Here is a 16,609-nt window from a genome sequence, read left to right on the forward strand (position 1 = left end):
TTTGACAAGTCCAGTTTATCATCTTTTCTTCTTTGTAGTTTTGTACTTTTGCTGCTGTATTTTAGGAAATCTTTGCAAAATCAATAATATTTTCTCCTAAGTTTACTTCTAAGACCAGCACTGTTCAACAGAAATAATATGTGAGCCACATATGTAATTTTAAAAATTTTTGGTCGGGCAGGGTGGCTCACGCCTGTAATCCCAGCACTCTGGGAGGCTGAATAGCTTGAGGCAGATAACTTGAGGCCAGGAGTTCGAGACCAGCCTGGCCAACATGGCGAAACCTCGTCTCCACTAAAAAGTAATAAAAAAAATTAGCTGGGTTTGCTGGTGCACAACTGTAATCCCAGCTACTTGGGAGGTTGAAGCACGAGAATCGTTTGAACTTGGGAGGCAGAAGTTGCAGTGAGCCAAGATCATGCCACTACATTCTAGCCTGGGGGACAGAGCAAGACTTGGTCTCAAAATAAATAAATAAATAAAACCTTTCAGTAGATATTTGAAATGGTGAACTTAATATATTTCATTTAACTCAGTATATCTAAAATATTTTTTCAACATCTAAGTGATATAAAATTTTATTAATGAGATATTTTACATTTTTAATACTGTCTTCAAAATCTAATGTATGTTTTGCATCTATAGCACATCTAAGTTTATACTAGCAACATTTCAAGTGCTCAGCCACATTTGACTAGTGGCTAATGTATTGAGCAGTACAGCTCTAGACAGTCAGAATTTTAGCTCTTACCTTAGGTCTGTGATCCGTTTTGAGTTATTTTTATTGTTTTTGTTTTGTTTTTTTGAGATGGAGTCTCACTCTGTCGCCCAGGCTAGAGTGCAGTGGTGTGATCTCGGCTCACTGCAAGCTCCGCCTCCTGGGTTCACACCATTCTCCTGCCTCAGTATCCCAAGTAGCTGGGACTACAGGCGCCCGCCACCACGTCTGGCTAATTTTTTGTGTTTTTAGTAGAGACAGGTTTCACCATGTTAGCCAGTATGGTCTCAGTCTCCTGACCTCGTGATCCTCCTGCCTCTGCCTCCCAAAGTGCTGGGATTACAGGCGTGAGCCACTGCACCAGCTTTGTTTTTGTTTTTTAGAAGCAAGGTCTCGCTCTGTCTTTCATGCTTCAGTACAGTGTGCAATCATAGCTCACTGCAGCCTTGAACTTCTAGGCTCAAGCAATACTCTTCCCTTAGCCTTCCAAGTAATGCCACCACACTCAGCTTATTTTTTTTTGGAGGCGGAGTTTTGCTCTTGTTGCCCAGGCCGGAGTGCAATGCCACGATCTCAGCTCACCACCACCCCCGCCTCCTGGGTTCAAGCGATTCTCCTGCCTCAGCTTCCTGAGTAGCTGGGATTACAGGCATGCACCACCATGCCCAGCTAATTTTTTTTTTTTTTAGTAGAGACAGGGTTTCTCCATGTTGGTCAGGCTGGTCTGTGAACTCCCTACCTCAGGTGATCCGCCCGCCTCGGCCTCCCAAAGTGCTGGGATTACAGGTGTGAGCCACTGCACCCGACCTTGTAGAGACAGGGCCTCTCTATGTTGCCCATGCTGGTCTTGAACTTCTGGCCTCAAGTGATCCTCCCACCTCACCTCCCAAGTAGCTGAGATTACAGGCTTGTGCCACCACACCTGACTACATTTTTGTGTTTTGTTTTGTTTTGTTTTTTGAGACAGAGTTTTGCTCTTGTTGTCCAGGCTGGAGTGCAATGGCACAATCTCAGCTGACTACAACCTCCACCTCCCCAGTTCAGATGATTCTTCTGCCTCAGTCTCCCGAGTAGCTGGAACTACAGGCATGCATCACCATGCCTGGCTAATTTTTTTTTATTTTTAGTAGAGAATGGGGTTTCTTCCTGTCTCAAGCTCCTGACCTCAGGTGATCCGTCCGCCTTGGCCTTCCAAAGTGCTGGGATGGCGTGAGCCACCACACCTGGTCTACATTTTTGTTTTTTAATGACTTGCATAATTTTCACAAGTAATTTTCATAATTGATAGAATATTTAGCTTATTCTTAGAGTAATGTAGACAGAAGGTGGCTTTAGTTTTACAAAATCATGTTTTATGTTTTTGCTATTAAAGTACCATTGCATTAAACCAAAAAGATTCCCATATCCTGAAAATCAGGGCTTCAGTCATTCTTATGGTGGAATGTGGATCTTATATGATCTATTGTGAAAAAGAGACATATAAGAACCTGATGACATGTTCACAAAGACCTAAAATGCAGTACAGTCTGGCGTCTTTACTCTTGAATGTAGAATGGAATGTTCTTTCTGTGAGATATGTACACAGAGCCTATTAGTGAACTTGAAAAGCAGGATACTTGGCCGGGCACGGTGGCTCATGCCTGTAATCCCAGCACTTAGGGAGGCCGAGGCAGGCAGATCACCTGAGGTGGGGAGTTCGAGACCAGCCTGACCAACATGGAGAAACCCCGTCTCTACTAAAAATACAAAATTAGCTGAGTGTGGTGGCACGTGCCTGTAAATCCCAGCTACTCAGGAGGCTGAGGCAGGAGAATCACTTGAACCCAGGAGGTAGAAGTTGTGGTGAGCCGAGATCGTGCCATTGCACTCCAGCCTGGGCAACAAGAGTGAAACTCCGTCTCAAAAAAAAAAAAATGGGGGCAGGATACTCTTCCAGTGAGCTCTTTTTTCCAACTAGGTAGTCATCTCATTCTACCCTGCAAAATGATAGCAGTCCTACAAAGCCTGAACAACCAGCATACCCGGAATATCCACCACTGGACAGCGTGGAAACAGGAAATGTGTGTCTTGGCCCACACATTTAGCCTGTCCCAGCCTAACCAGGCTGTTTCATGAGGTTGGAAATGCAAAAGAATGCATCCCCTTAGCTGCCACAAAGATCAGATGTTTTCAGCTGATGGTTAAAATCATCAAAACATGGTTTTATTTTAAATTTTATCCCCTTGCGTTGTTTCACATTATCATAATCCATTCTAGTGAAGTATTACCAAATCAGTAAAATTTAATGGACCAAAGTCCTTTCATTGTCCTTCATTTGGTCCAGAGGAAGAGATGAAACAAGGCTCTTTGTTTCTCATGTATTCTAGATGACATTCTTTCCCATCTCCTCTCAACCCTGAATCTACCAACTACTCACCCTACCTGCTAGGGAAAGATTATTTATCCCCCAGGTTTCTGAGGAAAGTCATCCACAAAACTGGATAGTAATAGTACCTACTTTCTTAGACTTCTTTGGCAAAAAAAATGAAATGATACACATACTCACCAGAGAGCCTGCTGGGAGTGAGCACACAGCAACATTAGCAGCTTCTATTCTATATGAGCTCCCCTGTTCATTCTCCTCATGCCCTAAGTCATTCTTATCCTGTACACATACCCTAGTCTCTGCTGTCTTCTTCATTTTGTTTTCCTTTTCTCTTTTTTTTTTTTGAGACAGTCTCGCTCTGTCGCCCAGGCTGGAGTGCAGTGGCACAATCTCGGCTTACTGCGACCTCCACCTCCTGGATTCAAGCGATTCTTGTGCCTTAGCCTCCTGAGTAGCTGGGATTACAGGCACACACCACCACGCCTGGCTAATTTTTTGTAGTTTAGGTAGAGATGGGGTTTCGCCGCCATGTTGCCCAAGCTGGTCTCGAACTCCTGAGCTCAGGCAGTCTGCCCGCCGTGGCCTCCCAAAGTGCTAGGATTATAGGCATGAGCCACCGCACCAGGCCATTTTTTTTTTCTTTTTTTCTTTTTTTTTTTTTTTTTTTGAGATGGAGTCTGACTCTTTTGCCCAGGCTGGAGTACAGTGGTGCAACCTCGGATCACTGCAACCTCCACCTCCCAGGTTTAAGTGATTCTTGTGCCTCAGCCTCCCAAGTAGCTGGGATTACAAGCATGCACCACCACTCCTGGCTAATTTTTGTGTATGTGTGTATGTATGCATGTATGTATTTTATTTATTTTTGAGACAGAGTTTCATTCTTGTTGCCCAGGCTGGAGTGCAATGGCGTGATCTCGGCTCACTGCAACCTCTGCCTCCCGGGTTCAAGCTATTCTTCTGCCTCAGCCTTCCAAGTAGCTGGGATTACAGGCATGCGTCAGCACGCCTGGCTAATTTTTGTATTTTTAGTAGAGATGGGGTTTCACCATGTTGGTCAGGCTGGTACCAAACTCCTGACCTCAGGTGATCCACTCACCTCAGCCTCCCAAAGTGCTGGGATTACAGGCGTGAGCCACCACACCTGGCCTTTTTTTGTATTTAGTAGAGACGGGGTTTCACCATTTTGCCCAGGCTGGTGTCGAACTCCTGGCCTCAAGCAATCCACCCCCCTCAGCCTCCCAAAGTGCTGGGATTACAGGTGTGAGCCACCATGCCTGGCCTTTGCTGTCTTCGAAACACACGTACACTCCTTCCCTCACTTTGTTTCTATTCTAGCTACCAGCCTAATTTCTTGCATAGCCAGAGACTTTCAAAATGTGATCTAACAATATGGACTAAAAGAAGCCAGATACAAAAAATATATGATTCTATTTATATTAAGTTAAGGAATGGCCAAAACCTACAAGGACAGAAATTAGATATAGTTACTTCATGGGTGGGAATGTGGTGGTTTTGACTGAACTCCAGAGGGAGCCTTTTGAAGAACGGATATATTTTCTATTTTGATCTAGGAGGTGGTTATACAGGTTTATACATTTGTAAAAAGTCATCAAGCCTTGAAATGTGAGCACTTTAAATGGTGGATGTTATACACCTGTCTAAACAAAAAGGGCTCAAGCACTATCCTTCACCACCTATCACTTGCAGATCTTTCCTGCCACACAGATCTTCCCTTTTCACCACCCTCTTCTTGGTGAAGTACCTCTCCCTCTTTGTGACTCTGCCTCTGGCTCCTACTAAGTTTCTTTCATGGCTGTTCATCCTTTGTCAGCTCCTGTCATGAAGCCGTTTGTGTAATGCTAGAACTTCATGGTGATTTGGCTCTGCTGGTTGTTAAGATACTTACCCAACATAGCAGGGCAGAAACCCATAGGCACCCCTTTGTAAAGCTGTGGCATTTACTCATATGGGGCAGTGATACATCCTGGGACTAGATTAACTCAGAAACATCAGCCTAGCTGTGTATGGTGCCCACTTGGGGCTCTGTGTGATGGTCAAAGGACATAAAGTTTGTGAAAGCCTCAGAAGTAGATTCTCACTGAAGACAAAAGACCCACACAGAGTGAGAGTGCATGAGTAATAATGCATTATCTGATGTAGATGGTGTTTGTTCCAGAAGTTAATAGTGAGGGGTCAGAAACTGAATGAAGTGTGCCTGAAAGCTGCTTCGCATATATCTGCATGCCTGACTCAGACGTCCTCCCAATATTTGCTCAAATCTCACCTTCTCAAGCTCCTTTTTTTTTTCCTTTTCCTAAGAGGCAAGGTCTCGTTGCCTGCTCTGAATTTGTTTACTATTGATTCATTTGTAGAGTTAGAAAATAAATACAAATCAGAGCTTAAGCAGTGAAAAAGCAATCTATTTCTTTATTCCCCTTCAATACTACTTGTGGCTCTGACCTGACCTTTCTTTTCTTTCAGGGTGAAAAGGCTGATAGCTTTTACATCATAGAGTCTGGCGAAGTGAGCATCTTGATTAGAAGCAGGGTGAGTTTATCAGTTTATATGTGATGGTGTACACACAAAAATTAACGATTTGCTTTAAATAATATGAAGTGTGTTGAATGCACCAAACCATCATTGTTATGTGAGGTGTGTGACTGGCAAAGACCCATGTTTAAGCCCATTTAGTATAGATTTAGCGTATTTAGATTAGATTAGATATAGATTTAGCATATGCTTATTCTTGCTCCCTTTGCCTCTGCCGTGTAATTAATGATTTAGGGGATATTGGCCTACAAATCAATAAGAAAAAGATAAAAACCCTAATAGAAAATGGGGGCTGGGGCTGGGCACAGTGGCTCACGCCTGTAATCCCAGCACTTTGGGAGGCCAAGGCGGGCGGATCACAAGGTCAGGAGATTGAGACCATCCTGGCTAACATGGTGAAACCCTGTCTCTACTAAAAATACAAAAAAAATGAGCCGGGCATGGTGGCGGGCGCCTGTAGTCCCAGCTACTCAGGAGACTGAGGCAGGAGAATGGCATGAACACGGGAGGCAGAGCTTGCAGTCAGCTGAGATCGTACCACTGCACTCCAGCCTGGGTGACAGAGCGAGACTCCGTCAACAAAAAAAAAAAAAAAGGAAATGGGGGCTGGGCGCAGTGTCTCACACCTGTAATCCTAGCACTTTGGAGGCCTAGGCAAGAGATCTCTTGAGCCCAAGAGATTGAGGCTGCAGTGAACCGTGATTGTGCCACTGCACTCCAGCCTGGGTGACAGAGCAAGACCCTGTCTTTAAAAAAAAAAAAAAGGAAAGAAAATAGGGAAATTATATAATAAAAAGAGATTGGAAGGGATGAACATGAAGAAAGCTTCCTTGTTAGAGCACTGTTAGAAGAGGTCTCTAGGATGACTGTAGTCGTTTAATGGATGGTGTGACCTAGAAAACTGAGGAGCTGTAAGTAGGAGGAATGACTGTTACTGGTAAATCCTATCATCACCAGATTTTTCAGTTTCTTTTTTTTTCTTTTTTGAGAATACAGAGTTTGTTAAAACAGTTATATATAATACTAAGTCGAGCTAATATGAAAACTTTAGCAAAATATTGAGTAAAAGTTAATAAGTAGCCAGGCATGGTGGCTCACGCCTGTAATCCCAGCACTTTGGGAGGCTGAGGCGGGCAGATCACGAGGTCAGGAGATTGAGACCATTCTGGCTAACACAGTGAAACCCTGTCTCTACTAAAAATACAAAAAATTAGCCGGGCATGGTGGCGTGCGCCTGTAGTCCCAGCTACTCGGGAGGCTGAGGCAGGAGAATGGCATGAACCCGGGAGGCAGAGCTTGCGTGAGCTGAGATCACACCACTGCCCTCCAGCCTGGGCAACAGAGCAAGACTCCGTCTCAAAAAAAAAAAAAAAAAGTTAATAAGTATGGAAAAAGAAGAATATTACTGTGTGTAAGATAGCTGGATTTGTTTTCTCTCTCTCTCTCTTTTTTTTTTTTGAGTGAGTCTTGCTCTGTCGCCCAGGCTGGAATGCAGTGGTGCAATCTCAACTCACTGCAACCTCCAGCCCCCTAGTTTCAATCGATTCTTGTGCCTCAGCCTACTGAGTAGCTGAAGATAGCTTGATTCTTTTTTATTTTAAGCTAGAGTCTCGCTCTTGTTGCCCAGGCTGGAGTACAGTGGCGTGATCTCAGCTTACTGCAACCTCTGTCCCTGGGTTCAAGCGATTCTCCTGCCTCAGCCTCGCAAGTAGCTGGGACTATAGGCTCCCACCACCAAGCCCAGCTAATTCTTTGTACTTTTAGTAGAGACAGGGTTTCCCCATATTGGCCAGGCTGGTCTGGAACTCCTGACCTCAGGTGATCCTCCTGCCTCTGCTTCCCAAAGTGCTGGGATTACAGGCATGCGCCACCACGCCCAGGTGATAGCTTGATTCTTAATTAAAAGTAGATCTTTGAGACCAGCCTGACCAACATGGAGAAACCTCATCTCTACTAAAAATACAAAATTAGCTGGATGTGGTGGCACATAGCTGTAATCACAGCTACTCAGGAGGCCGAGGCAGGAGAATTGATTGAACCCGGGAGGCGGAGGTTGCAGTGAGCTGAGATCGCACCATTGCACTCCAGCCTGGGCAACAAGAGCCAAACTCTGCCTCAAAAAAAAAAAGAAAAGAAAAAAGTAGATCTATTGTTTCAACTGAAAACAATAGTTTTGGCCTGGCACGGTGGCTCACGCCTGTAATCCCAGCACTTTGGGAGGCCGAGGCAGGCAGATCATGAGGTCAGGAGATCAAGACCATCCTGGCTAACGTGGTTAAACCCCGTCTCTACTAAAAAACACAAAAAAAATTAGCCGGATGTGGTTGCGGTCACCTGTAGTCCCAGCTACTCAGGAGGCTGAGGCAGGAGAATGGCATGAGCCCAGGAGGCAGAGCTTGCAGTGAGCTGAGATCGCACCACTGCACTCCAGCCTGGGCAACAGAGCGAGACTCCGTCTCAAAAAAAAAAAAAAAAAGAAAACAATAGTTTGAAATGTCTGTGTCATTTTACTTACAGTTTTTGGACTAGTGATGTTTGTAGATTTCTCAGATATTCATTGACACCTGCTATGATCACAGCATAGTGTTAGGTGCATAAGATCAGCAGCAGCATGGCACTGGGATATTGGGGATGGGGGGTTTATCAGAAGTTCAGAGTCCTGGCTTTTCCCCAGATCTACTAAATCAGAATGTGCATTGCAAGAAAACCTGCATAATACGGGAGCTGGTGTGTATGTGACAGTGTGATAAGTCCCTTCTGTTTTAGAGAAGGGACTAAGTGGGCACAAATATGGCTGCAATTCCAGAGAATACTACTGAAATTGGAAAAGGAAAGTTGGCTCAGATGAAACAGACCAACTTCAGAGCAACAGGGCAGAAGTGTAGAAGGAAGAAGGGTCAAACCGTGTAAGCTCGTGTAGCAGTTTTGTTTCTTTTAAAAATTAACCAAAAAGGAAATTATCTTTCTGCCTACAACATAAAGTGGTTCTTAGAGATTGAGACTAATTCTTACTAATAAATTCTAAACAATTTTTTACTTAAATTATCACTTTGGTTAGCAGTTGGATTTGTTAAAAACAAAAACTCTAGATATTAATACAATGTAGTATATTATCTTAAATTTAGTTACTTAATCCTTATTTTAAAAATGGGAGGAGGGAGGCCGGGCACGGTGGCTCATGCCTATAATCCCAGCACTTTGAGAGGCCGAGGCGGGCAGATTACGAGGTCAGGAGATCAAGACTATACTGGCGAACATGGTGAAACCCCATCTCTACTAAAAATACAAAAAAATTAGCCAGGCGTGGTGGCGGGCGCCTGTGATCCCAGGTACTTGGGAGGCTGAGGCAAGTGAATGGCATGAACCTGGGAGGCGGAGCTTGAAGTGAGCGGATATCACGCCACTGCACTCCAGCCTGGGCGACAGAGCAAGACTCCATCTCAAAAAAAAAAAAAAAAAAAAAGGAGGAGGGAACCACTAACTTAAGGTACAAATAAGTACTTAAAAAGAAACTTGTTGGCCAGGAGCAGTGAATCACTCCTGTAATCCGAGCACTTTGGGAGGCCAAGATGGGAGGATTGCTTGAGGCCAACAGTTGAAGGCTGCATGAGCTGTGATCATTCCTCTGAACTCCAGCCTTGGTGACAGAGTGAGACCCTATCTCTTAAAAAAAAATGTGGGGGGCATGGGGGATTTTGTCACTGTAAAATGTTGTTCAGGGTGCAGTCTCAAATCAGAGAAATAGCCCAAGTTTGTGGCTCATTACCTAAGAGAAGCATTGTCCTTATTTAGAGAAGATTGGGCATGTTCAGAATGGTATGGCTGTAGATTACCTTGAAAATGTTAGGACTCAGATAGCGCTCTAGGTAAAAAGCAAACTCTTCTGATCAAACCAGACCACTGAGATTAGTCCGTGGAGTTTACATGGTACAGTTAGTGAATTTTCTGCAAAGTTAATTCCTCAGTAATTGTGTGGAGTATGCTGAGAACAGTGTATGTGTGTGCAACTGGACATGCCCAGCTGTGATCCTGGAGTCAGCCTAGGTCATGTTCTTTGCCTGCTGTAGACTAAATCAAACAAGGATGGTGGGAACCAGGAGGTCGAGATTGCCCGCTGCCATAAGGGGCAGTACTTTGGAGAGCTTGCCCTGGTCACCAACAAACCCAGAGCTGCCTCAGCTTATGCAGTTGGAGATGTCAAATGCTTAGGTAAGAAAAGTTCTTTATGCATTAATACTCTTTTTCTAACATGTAATATTTTTTTCCCATCAGCAAGCCTTGACATATTCTGCCATCTTTTACTGCTGTCTAGGCCTAGGCAGTTTATGTGACCAACCAGAGATGGATGAATGGATGCTTTCAGCAAACATTTCTGAGCATTGATGACAGCCTGTGAGCAAGACAGGCATGCAGGCTCTTTAGCCGTATGAAAAGAACTGATGTCCAGGGCTGTGGGAGAATGGGGAGAACAGGTGCTGCTGGACTCTGTAAAGTCTCTAACTTGGATGACACAGTCTTCTGAATTCATATAGAAACATCCCTTTTTGCAAGTGGCCGGTGTCCCAAGGTGTAATCTCATACAACATGAATGGGTATGTTTAGGAAAAGGTTTGCATGAGGGAAATAGCTTGAATTCATTCTCTCCCTCATCTCTTTTTAACAATGCAGTTATGGATGTACAAGCATTCGAGAGGCTTCTGGGGCCCTGCATGGACATCATGAAGAGGAACATCTCACACTATGAGGAACAGCTGGTGAAGATGTTTGGCTCCAGCGTGGATCTGGGCAACCTCGGGCAGTAGGTGTGCCACACCCCAGAGCCTTCTTAGTGTGACACCAAAACCTTCTGGTCAGCCACAGAACACATACAGAAAACAGACGTGTCAGAACTGTTCCTGCCGTTGCCGCCACTGCTGCCATTGCTGCCATTGCTGTGGTTATGGGCATTTAGAAAACTTGAAAGTCAGCACTAAAGGATGGGCAGAGGTTCAACCCACACCTCCACTTTGCTTCTGAAAGCCCATTATTAGACCACTTGTAAAGATTACTCCAACCCAGTTTTTACATCTTTGGTTCAAAACGGCATGTCTCTCCAACAATTTAAGTGCCTGATACAAAGTCCAAAGTATAAACATGCTCCTTTCCTCTCTTGCTGCTACTCTTGCTTTTGGAAGTTACCACAGGGTCTGCAGAAACCTGTTGTATAACTGTAGATACTCTCTAGTGGTTCTCAAAGGAGGAAATGTAGCCTTCAGTCTCCTCATTTGTCCTTTGAGAAAGTCCACATTTGTTCACAGTTGCAGCCTTTGGTTTTACAGTGGGAAATGGTGGTGGATGATATGGACATATGTAGCCCAGTGGCATTATACTTTCTGCTGACAGCTGCACACATTACAGCTGTCTCCAAACCCACAGTGATGCTTAGGGAAAGACCCTGCTCAGGACCCAGCAGGTCAGCACCCCAGAGCAGACTGATAGGTCAGTGGGACCCATGTTAGAGCAGAAAATTTGGGCTCAGCACATTTTACTGTTAGTAGAGAGCCAGGAAAGGTTTTCTGGGTTGGGGATTTTGTGGGATTTAAAAAATTTTTTAGTAGGTTTTGTTTAACCTCTGTGCAGTTTGTATGATTGAATTGCTCTCCATTTATAAGGAGCCAGGATCTGGAGGGTTGCTATCACTTTGTCCAGCCCAAATACCTTCCTGGGCAACTCCTACCATTTGTTTGCAGTTGCCTCTACTGGCTGATGGAAGTATGCTGGAAAGTGGTTGTACTATAAAGAGAGTTCTTTCCTTCTACTCCAGAGTTGTTGTGTAGCTTTGCCATTGAACCCATCAATTTTTAAACTCTTTAAAGAAGCAGCAGCTATTTTTTTGAAATTAAAGAAAATTCTCAGGCCAGGCTCAATGGCTCATGCCTATAATGGTAGTGCTTTGGGAGGCTGAGCTGGGAGGATCACTTAAGACCAGCCTAGGCAACAGAGTGAGACCCTGTCTCTACAAAAACAAAAATTTTTTTTTTCTTTTTGAGATGGAGTTTCACTCTTGTTGCCCAGGCTGGAGTGCAATGGTGTGGTCTTGGCTCACCGCAACCTCCGCCTCCCAGGTTTCAAGTGATTCTCCTGCCTCAACCTCCTGAGTAGCTGGGATTACAGGCATGCGCCACCATGCCAGGCTAATTTTGTATTTTTAATAGAGACAGGGTTTCTCCATGTTGGTCAGGCTGGTCTCGAACTCCCAACCTCAGGTGATCCGCCCATCTCAGCCTCTCAAAGTGCTGGGATTACAGGTGTGAGCCACTGCACCTGGCAAAAAAAATTTTTTTTTTAATTTGTCAGGTGTGGTGGTGCGTGTGTGTAGTCCCAGCTACTTAGGAGGCTGAGGTGGGAGGATCACTTGAGTCCAGGAGGTCAAGGTGACAGTGAGCTGTGGTCATGCCACTGCACTCTAGTCTGGGTGACACAGTGAGACCCTGTCTCTTAAAAAAAAAAAAACAAAGAAAAAGAAAAAATTATTCTTTAGGTAATTTCACTTGGACATATTCATATATATGGAGTTTGTCAGCTGACTCAGGCATTTACCCTAAAGATCAAATCTGTTTTCAAAAATTGGCATCGGCCGGGCACAGTGACCCACGCCTGTAATCCCAGCACTTTGGGAGGCCAAGGCGGGCGGATCACGAGGTCAGGAGTTCAAGACCAGCCTGGCCAACATAGTGAAACCCCGTCTCTACTAAAAATACAAAAAATTAGCCGGGCGTGGTGGTGGGCGCCTGTAATCCCAGCTACTTGAGAGGCTCAGGCAGGAGAATCGCTTGAACCTGGGAGGCGGAGGTTGCAGTGAGCCGAGATTGCACCATTGCATTCTACCCCGGGTGACAGTGCAAGACTCCATCTCAAAAAAAAAAAAAAAATTTGGCATCATTTACAATTTCATAGAAATACTGTGAAGGCCTTTCTAGTTGAGATGTTGGGGTATTTGGGATTCTAATTGTTAACCTCAGAAGAAGGTAATTTAGCTTGTATTTATTTAAAACCCATTTAGCCTTTTACTTATATCTGGTAGAATTCCAGTGATCATCCTAATAAGGTATATTTCAGAATAATTTTTTTTTCATTCAGAATAACTTAGAATCAGATGCTATAAAGGGCTCCTAGGAGCAGTGTGAAATTTCCATAAAGTTAAATTTGAATGTTGTAACCAAGTTTATATTAAATCAAGAGGCCATTTCCAATATGATTTTTTGTTTCTTTTTAACTTGTTAAGTCCCTAAGAGATTACATGCTAGGGCTTGAGTCATTTCTGTTGTAGATAATGATGGCCCACACAGTCACCTTCGACTGTCCACATAGGCTAGGCTTTCCGCTTTTGCCACGGACAGTGTGACCAAGATATTTCCAGAGTAAATAACCCACCACAACCTTGGTAATTCCTCTTTTCTTCTTAAGCTCCAGGAAGCGAAAGCGGAAGGACTCTTTTCAGACTGCCCTCTGTAGCCTACATTGCAGCTTTCCAAAACAGGCAGCTAGCACTGGGAAAGCCCATGTGATGACCCCATATTTTTCTGAGGTTCTTCTTTTCCATGGTGTTACTTTATTATCAAGTAAATTCAGAAAGCAGGTCTTGCCCTTAGCAGACAAGAACCACACCAGTTTCTTGCAAAGGTAACGGATACATTGAGATTCAGGAGTGACACAGAGGTCCAGCCCCAGAACTTGTGAGGATTTTGTTTGAACACTGAGCAGATGCCTCCTCCCTGCCACCCATCACACTAGTTAGGGTTGGCCATGAATTCTATGCCAGAGTCACTCCTGCAGTCTGCTAGGGATGGGCCTTCTCATCCCACTCTCGCACACATCCCAGTCTAGTCTTTCCCTTCACAGAGTCCTCCTTGACACCCCTGACTTAATGATAGTTGCTGTTTTGGAGTAGAATTGATCAGGTTTAAGTCATCCTGCTCAGGTTGGGCATGGTGGCTCATGCCTGTAATCCCAGCACTTTGGGAAGCCAAAGTGGGAGGATTGCTTGAGCCCAGGAGTTCCAAACCATCCTGGGCAACAGAGGGAGACCCTGTCTCTACCAACAACAACAAAAAAAAAAAAGTTAAAAAAACAATTAGCTGGACCTGGTGGTGCACACTCAGTAGGCTGAGGTGAAAGGATTCCTTTAACCTGGGAGACTGAAGCTGCAGTGAGCCATGATCGTGCCACTGCACTCCAGTCTAGGGGACAAAGTGGGACCCTATCTCAAAAAAAAAAAAAGTCATCCTCCTCCAAGTACTGATTGACATATGGATCATCAGTTCAGACCCTCACTGCATACAGGATCCCTAGAGGGTTCTATTTAATAGCTTGAGGAAGGGAGACTTTAGAAGGACATGTGTGAATGAAATAGGATATAGCCATTACCACGGTGCCAGGACCTGACAGCGTTCCAATTCTTTTTGCAGCATGGGGAATCAAAGGTGGCAGGCCAAGTTCAACTCAGGGCTGAGATATCCACATTGTCCACATCAGGCAAGCCCTTGCACTGATGGTTGAGCCTCATGGAGAGGAGCATGTGTTGGGAAGAGATCCCTTTGTTAACTGTTTTGTGTTGTTCTCTTCAATGAGTTAGAGCTCATGCCCCTTTTCTGGCTTTGCTGTTGATTTTGGATGGTAGAGAATATTCCTGAGAGCCTTCCTTTTGGCCCCCAGCTTATCCCACCCACTCTCTTCTCTTGGTTGAATTCTCTGAAGGAAAGGTTCATGTGCTATTGTCCTGTTAGTCAATAGTCTTCATATATAATTGTGTTACATATATTGCTGTAGACTCTCAGAAATCAGGGTAGAGCAAATTTTCTTTTGAGCAGTTTAATGAGTGAATTCAGCAGCAAAGTGGCAAGAAATGGTTCTCCGGCCAGGAGAGGTTATGTTTATCTTCTGATTGCCCATTTTCTCTGCACACAATGATATTGTATTCAGTGAGAGGTGCTGTTGGCACCCAGCAACACCCTGGGCACACAGCATTTCATATCATGTCACAGTGTACAAGCTACCCTCTCTCATTTAGAAAGAAGAGCATTTTGCACAGAGAAAAAGTAAAAAGATCCATGAATGTCATCTTTTATCTTTTATTTTCAGTTGGCTGATGTTGGAATTTTTGTTCTTGTCATGAACTTGTAAACCAATCTTGCCAAGATACAAGTTGTTTTGGTTTTTCACTACAATGACCTCTTGTTCCTCCTGTCTTGACTGCTGGCGTTCCTCAATTATTCTATTGTCTATTTTATGGGAAGCAGCCTTCCCATAGGTTTCCTTTTACACACTGCAGGGCTATCTTTATACTTAAAAAAAAAAAAAAAAAAAAAAAAAAAAAGGACAAGAACTGTCACTAACCTCATGGGGGGTTTGCATAAAACCATTTAGCCCACCTTGAGCAAAGGGTAGATTCCGTGTTGTTTTTTTAAGCTCACTGTAATAAAATAAATATAATTCAGCATTATTGTGCTACCTCAAAGGTAAAAAATGTTTTAAGGTCTTCTTTTGGTCCTGAGTTCTATATACAGTGTTTGAAATGTCTTTCAATTGGAATTAATTTTTAAATCATTGGAGTGAATTTTATTTGAATCTGTTTTAATCTTGTATTTTAATCTCAGAAGAATAAGTGATTGAAACGTGATCAATTCTTGCTCTGTGGTGTTAAACATATAATGAACAGTCATTAAGAATTAAGTCACTGTTTGCCATAAACAAGGTTGATGTTCTTTTTGTTGTTGTTAAGGAAACCCTAGGGCTCGGCTTTACTCTTGATTAATAAAGGCTGACAAATCATGTCTGACTTTCTGGTGCAGTCTTATGTTACGTGTTTGCCGTTTTGCTTCAGGGCTCCAGGCCATCATAGCACTCCTTTGGCAGATTCATTCTTCTGGCAGATCTGGGATTAGGGTATGAGCCCTTGAAAATTAGAGACCCCTTGTACTAGTCAGGGTTCTCCAGAGAAGCAGTCAGTAGGGTGTGGGTGTGTGTGGGGGTGTGTGTGTGTGTGTGTGTGTGTGTGTGTGTGTATAAAGGTTCTTTTTTTTTTTTTTTAGTGACAGGATCTCACTATGTTGTCCAGGCTGGTTTCAAACTCCTAGGCTCAAGCAGTCTTCCTGCCTCAGCTTCCAGCTTCCCAAAGTGCTGGAATTATAGGTGTGAGCCACTGCACCCAGCCTAAAGATTTATTATAAGGAATTGGCTCACACAGTTATGGAGGTGGGCAAGTCCCAAGATCTGCAGGGTGAATTGGCTAGCTGGAGACCCAGGAGAGCCAATGGTTTAGTTCCAGTTCAAGTGTGAAAGCCTGAGATTCAGAAGAGCCAATGTTGTTGTTCTTGTCCAAAAGCCAGCAGGCTCAAGACCCAAGAAGAACCAGTGTTTCAGTTAGAGTCCAAAGGCAGGAAAAAAGACAACATCCCAGTTCAAAGGTGGGCAGGAAAGAATTTGTCTTACTTGGGGAAGAGTTGGCCTTTTTGTTCTATTCACGCCTTTGACTGATTGGATGAGGCCCACACACATTAGAGAAGGTCATCTACTTTACTTCTATACCAAATTAAATGTTAGTCTTATCCAGGCCGGGCACGATGGCTTAGGCCTGTAATCCCAGCACTTTGGGAGGTGGAGGTGGGTGGATCACCTGAGGTTAGGAGTTTGAGACCAGCCTGGCCAACATGGCGAAACCCAGTCTCTACTAAAAACAAATATTAGCCAGGCATGGAGGCACATTCCTATAATCCCAGCTATTTGGGAGGCTGAGGTAGGAGAGTCACTTGAACCCAGGAGGTGGAGGTTGCAGTGAGCCGAGATTACATCATTCCACTCACTCCAGCATGGGCGACAAGAGTGAAACTCAGTCTCAAAAAAAAAAAAAAAAAAAACCTTATCCAAAAACACCCTCACAGAAACATCTGGAATAATGTTGGATCAAATATCCGGGCACACTGTGGCCCAGTCAAGTT

General features: G+C 44.0%; 1 protein-coding gene across 10 annotated transcripts in view; it reads left to right on the plus strand.

The window, feature by feature from the left end:
* The window catches only part of PRKAR2A (protein kinase cAMP-dependent type II regulatory subunit alpha), a 95,101-nt gene extending 79,658 nt beyond the window's left edge, over nucleotides 1-15,443 (plus strand). For 3 of the 10 annotated variants that reach the window (XM_054481738.1, XM_063661161.1, XM_063661160.1), the window contains 3 exons: nucleotides 5,565-5,630; nucleotides 9,701-9,842; nucleotides 10,302-15,443. In XM_054481738.1, the coding sequence (XP_054337713.1) occupies nucleotides 5,565-5,630; nucleotides 9,701-9,842; nucleotides 10,302-10,435 (342 nt within the window). In that variant the 3' untranslated portion in view covers nucleotides 10,436-15,443. Of the gene's footprint in view, nucleotides 1-5,564; nucleotides 5,631-9,700; nucleotides 9,843-10,301 lie in introns of those variants that run through there. The other 7 variants (XR_010125595.1, XR_010125594.1, XM_054481739.1 and 4 more) reach the window with 4 other exon arrangements.
* Nucleotides 15,444-16,609: the final 1,166 nt, after the last annotated feature.

The sequence above is a fragment of the Pongo pygmaeus genome, chromosome 2, assembly GCF_028885625.2.
Source record: "Pongo pygmaeus isolate AG05252 chromosome 2, NHGRI_mPonPyg2-v2.0_pri, whole genome shotgun sequence".
Taxonomy (NCBI): Eukaryota; Metazoa; Chordata; class Mammalia; order Primates; family Hominidae; genus Pongo; species Pongo pygmaeus.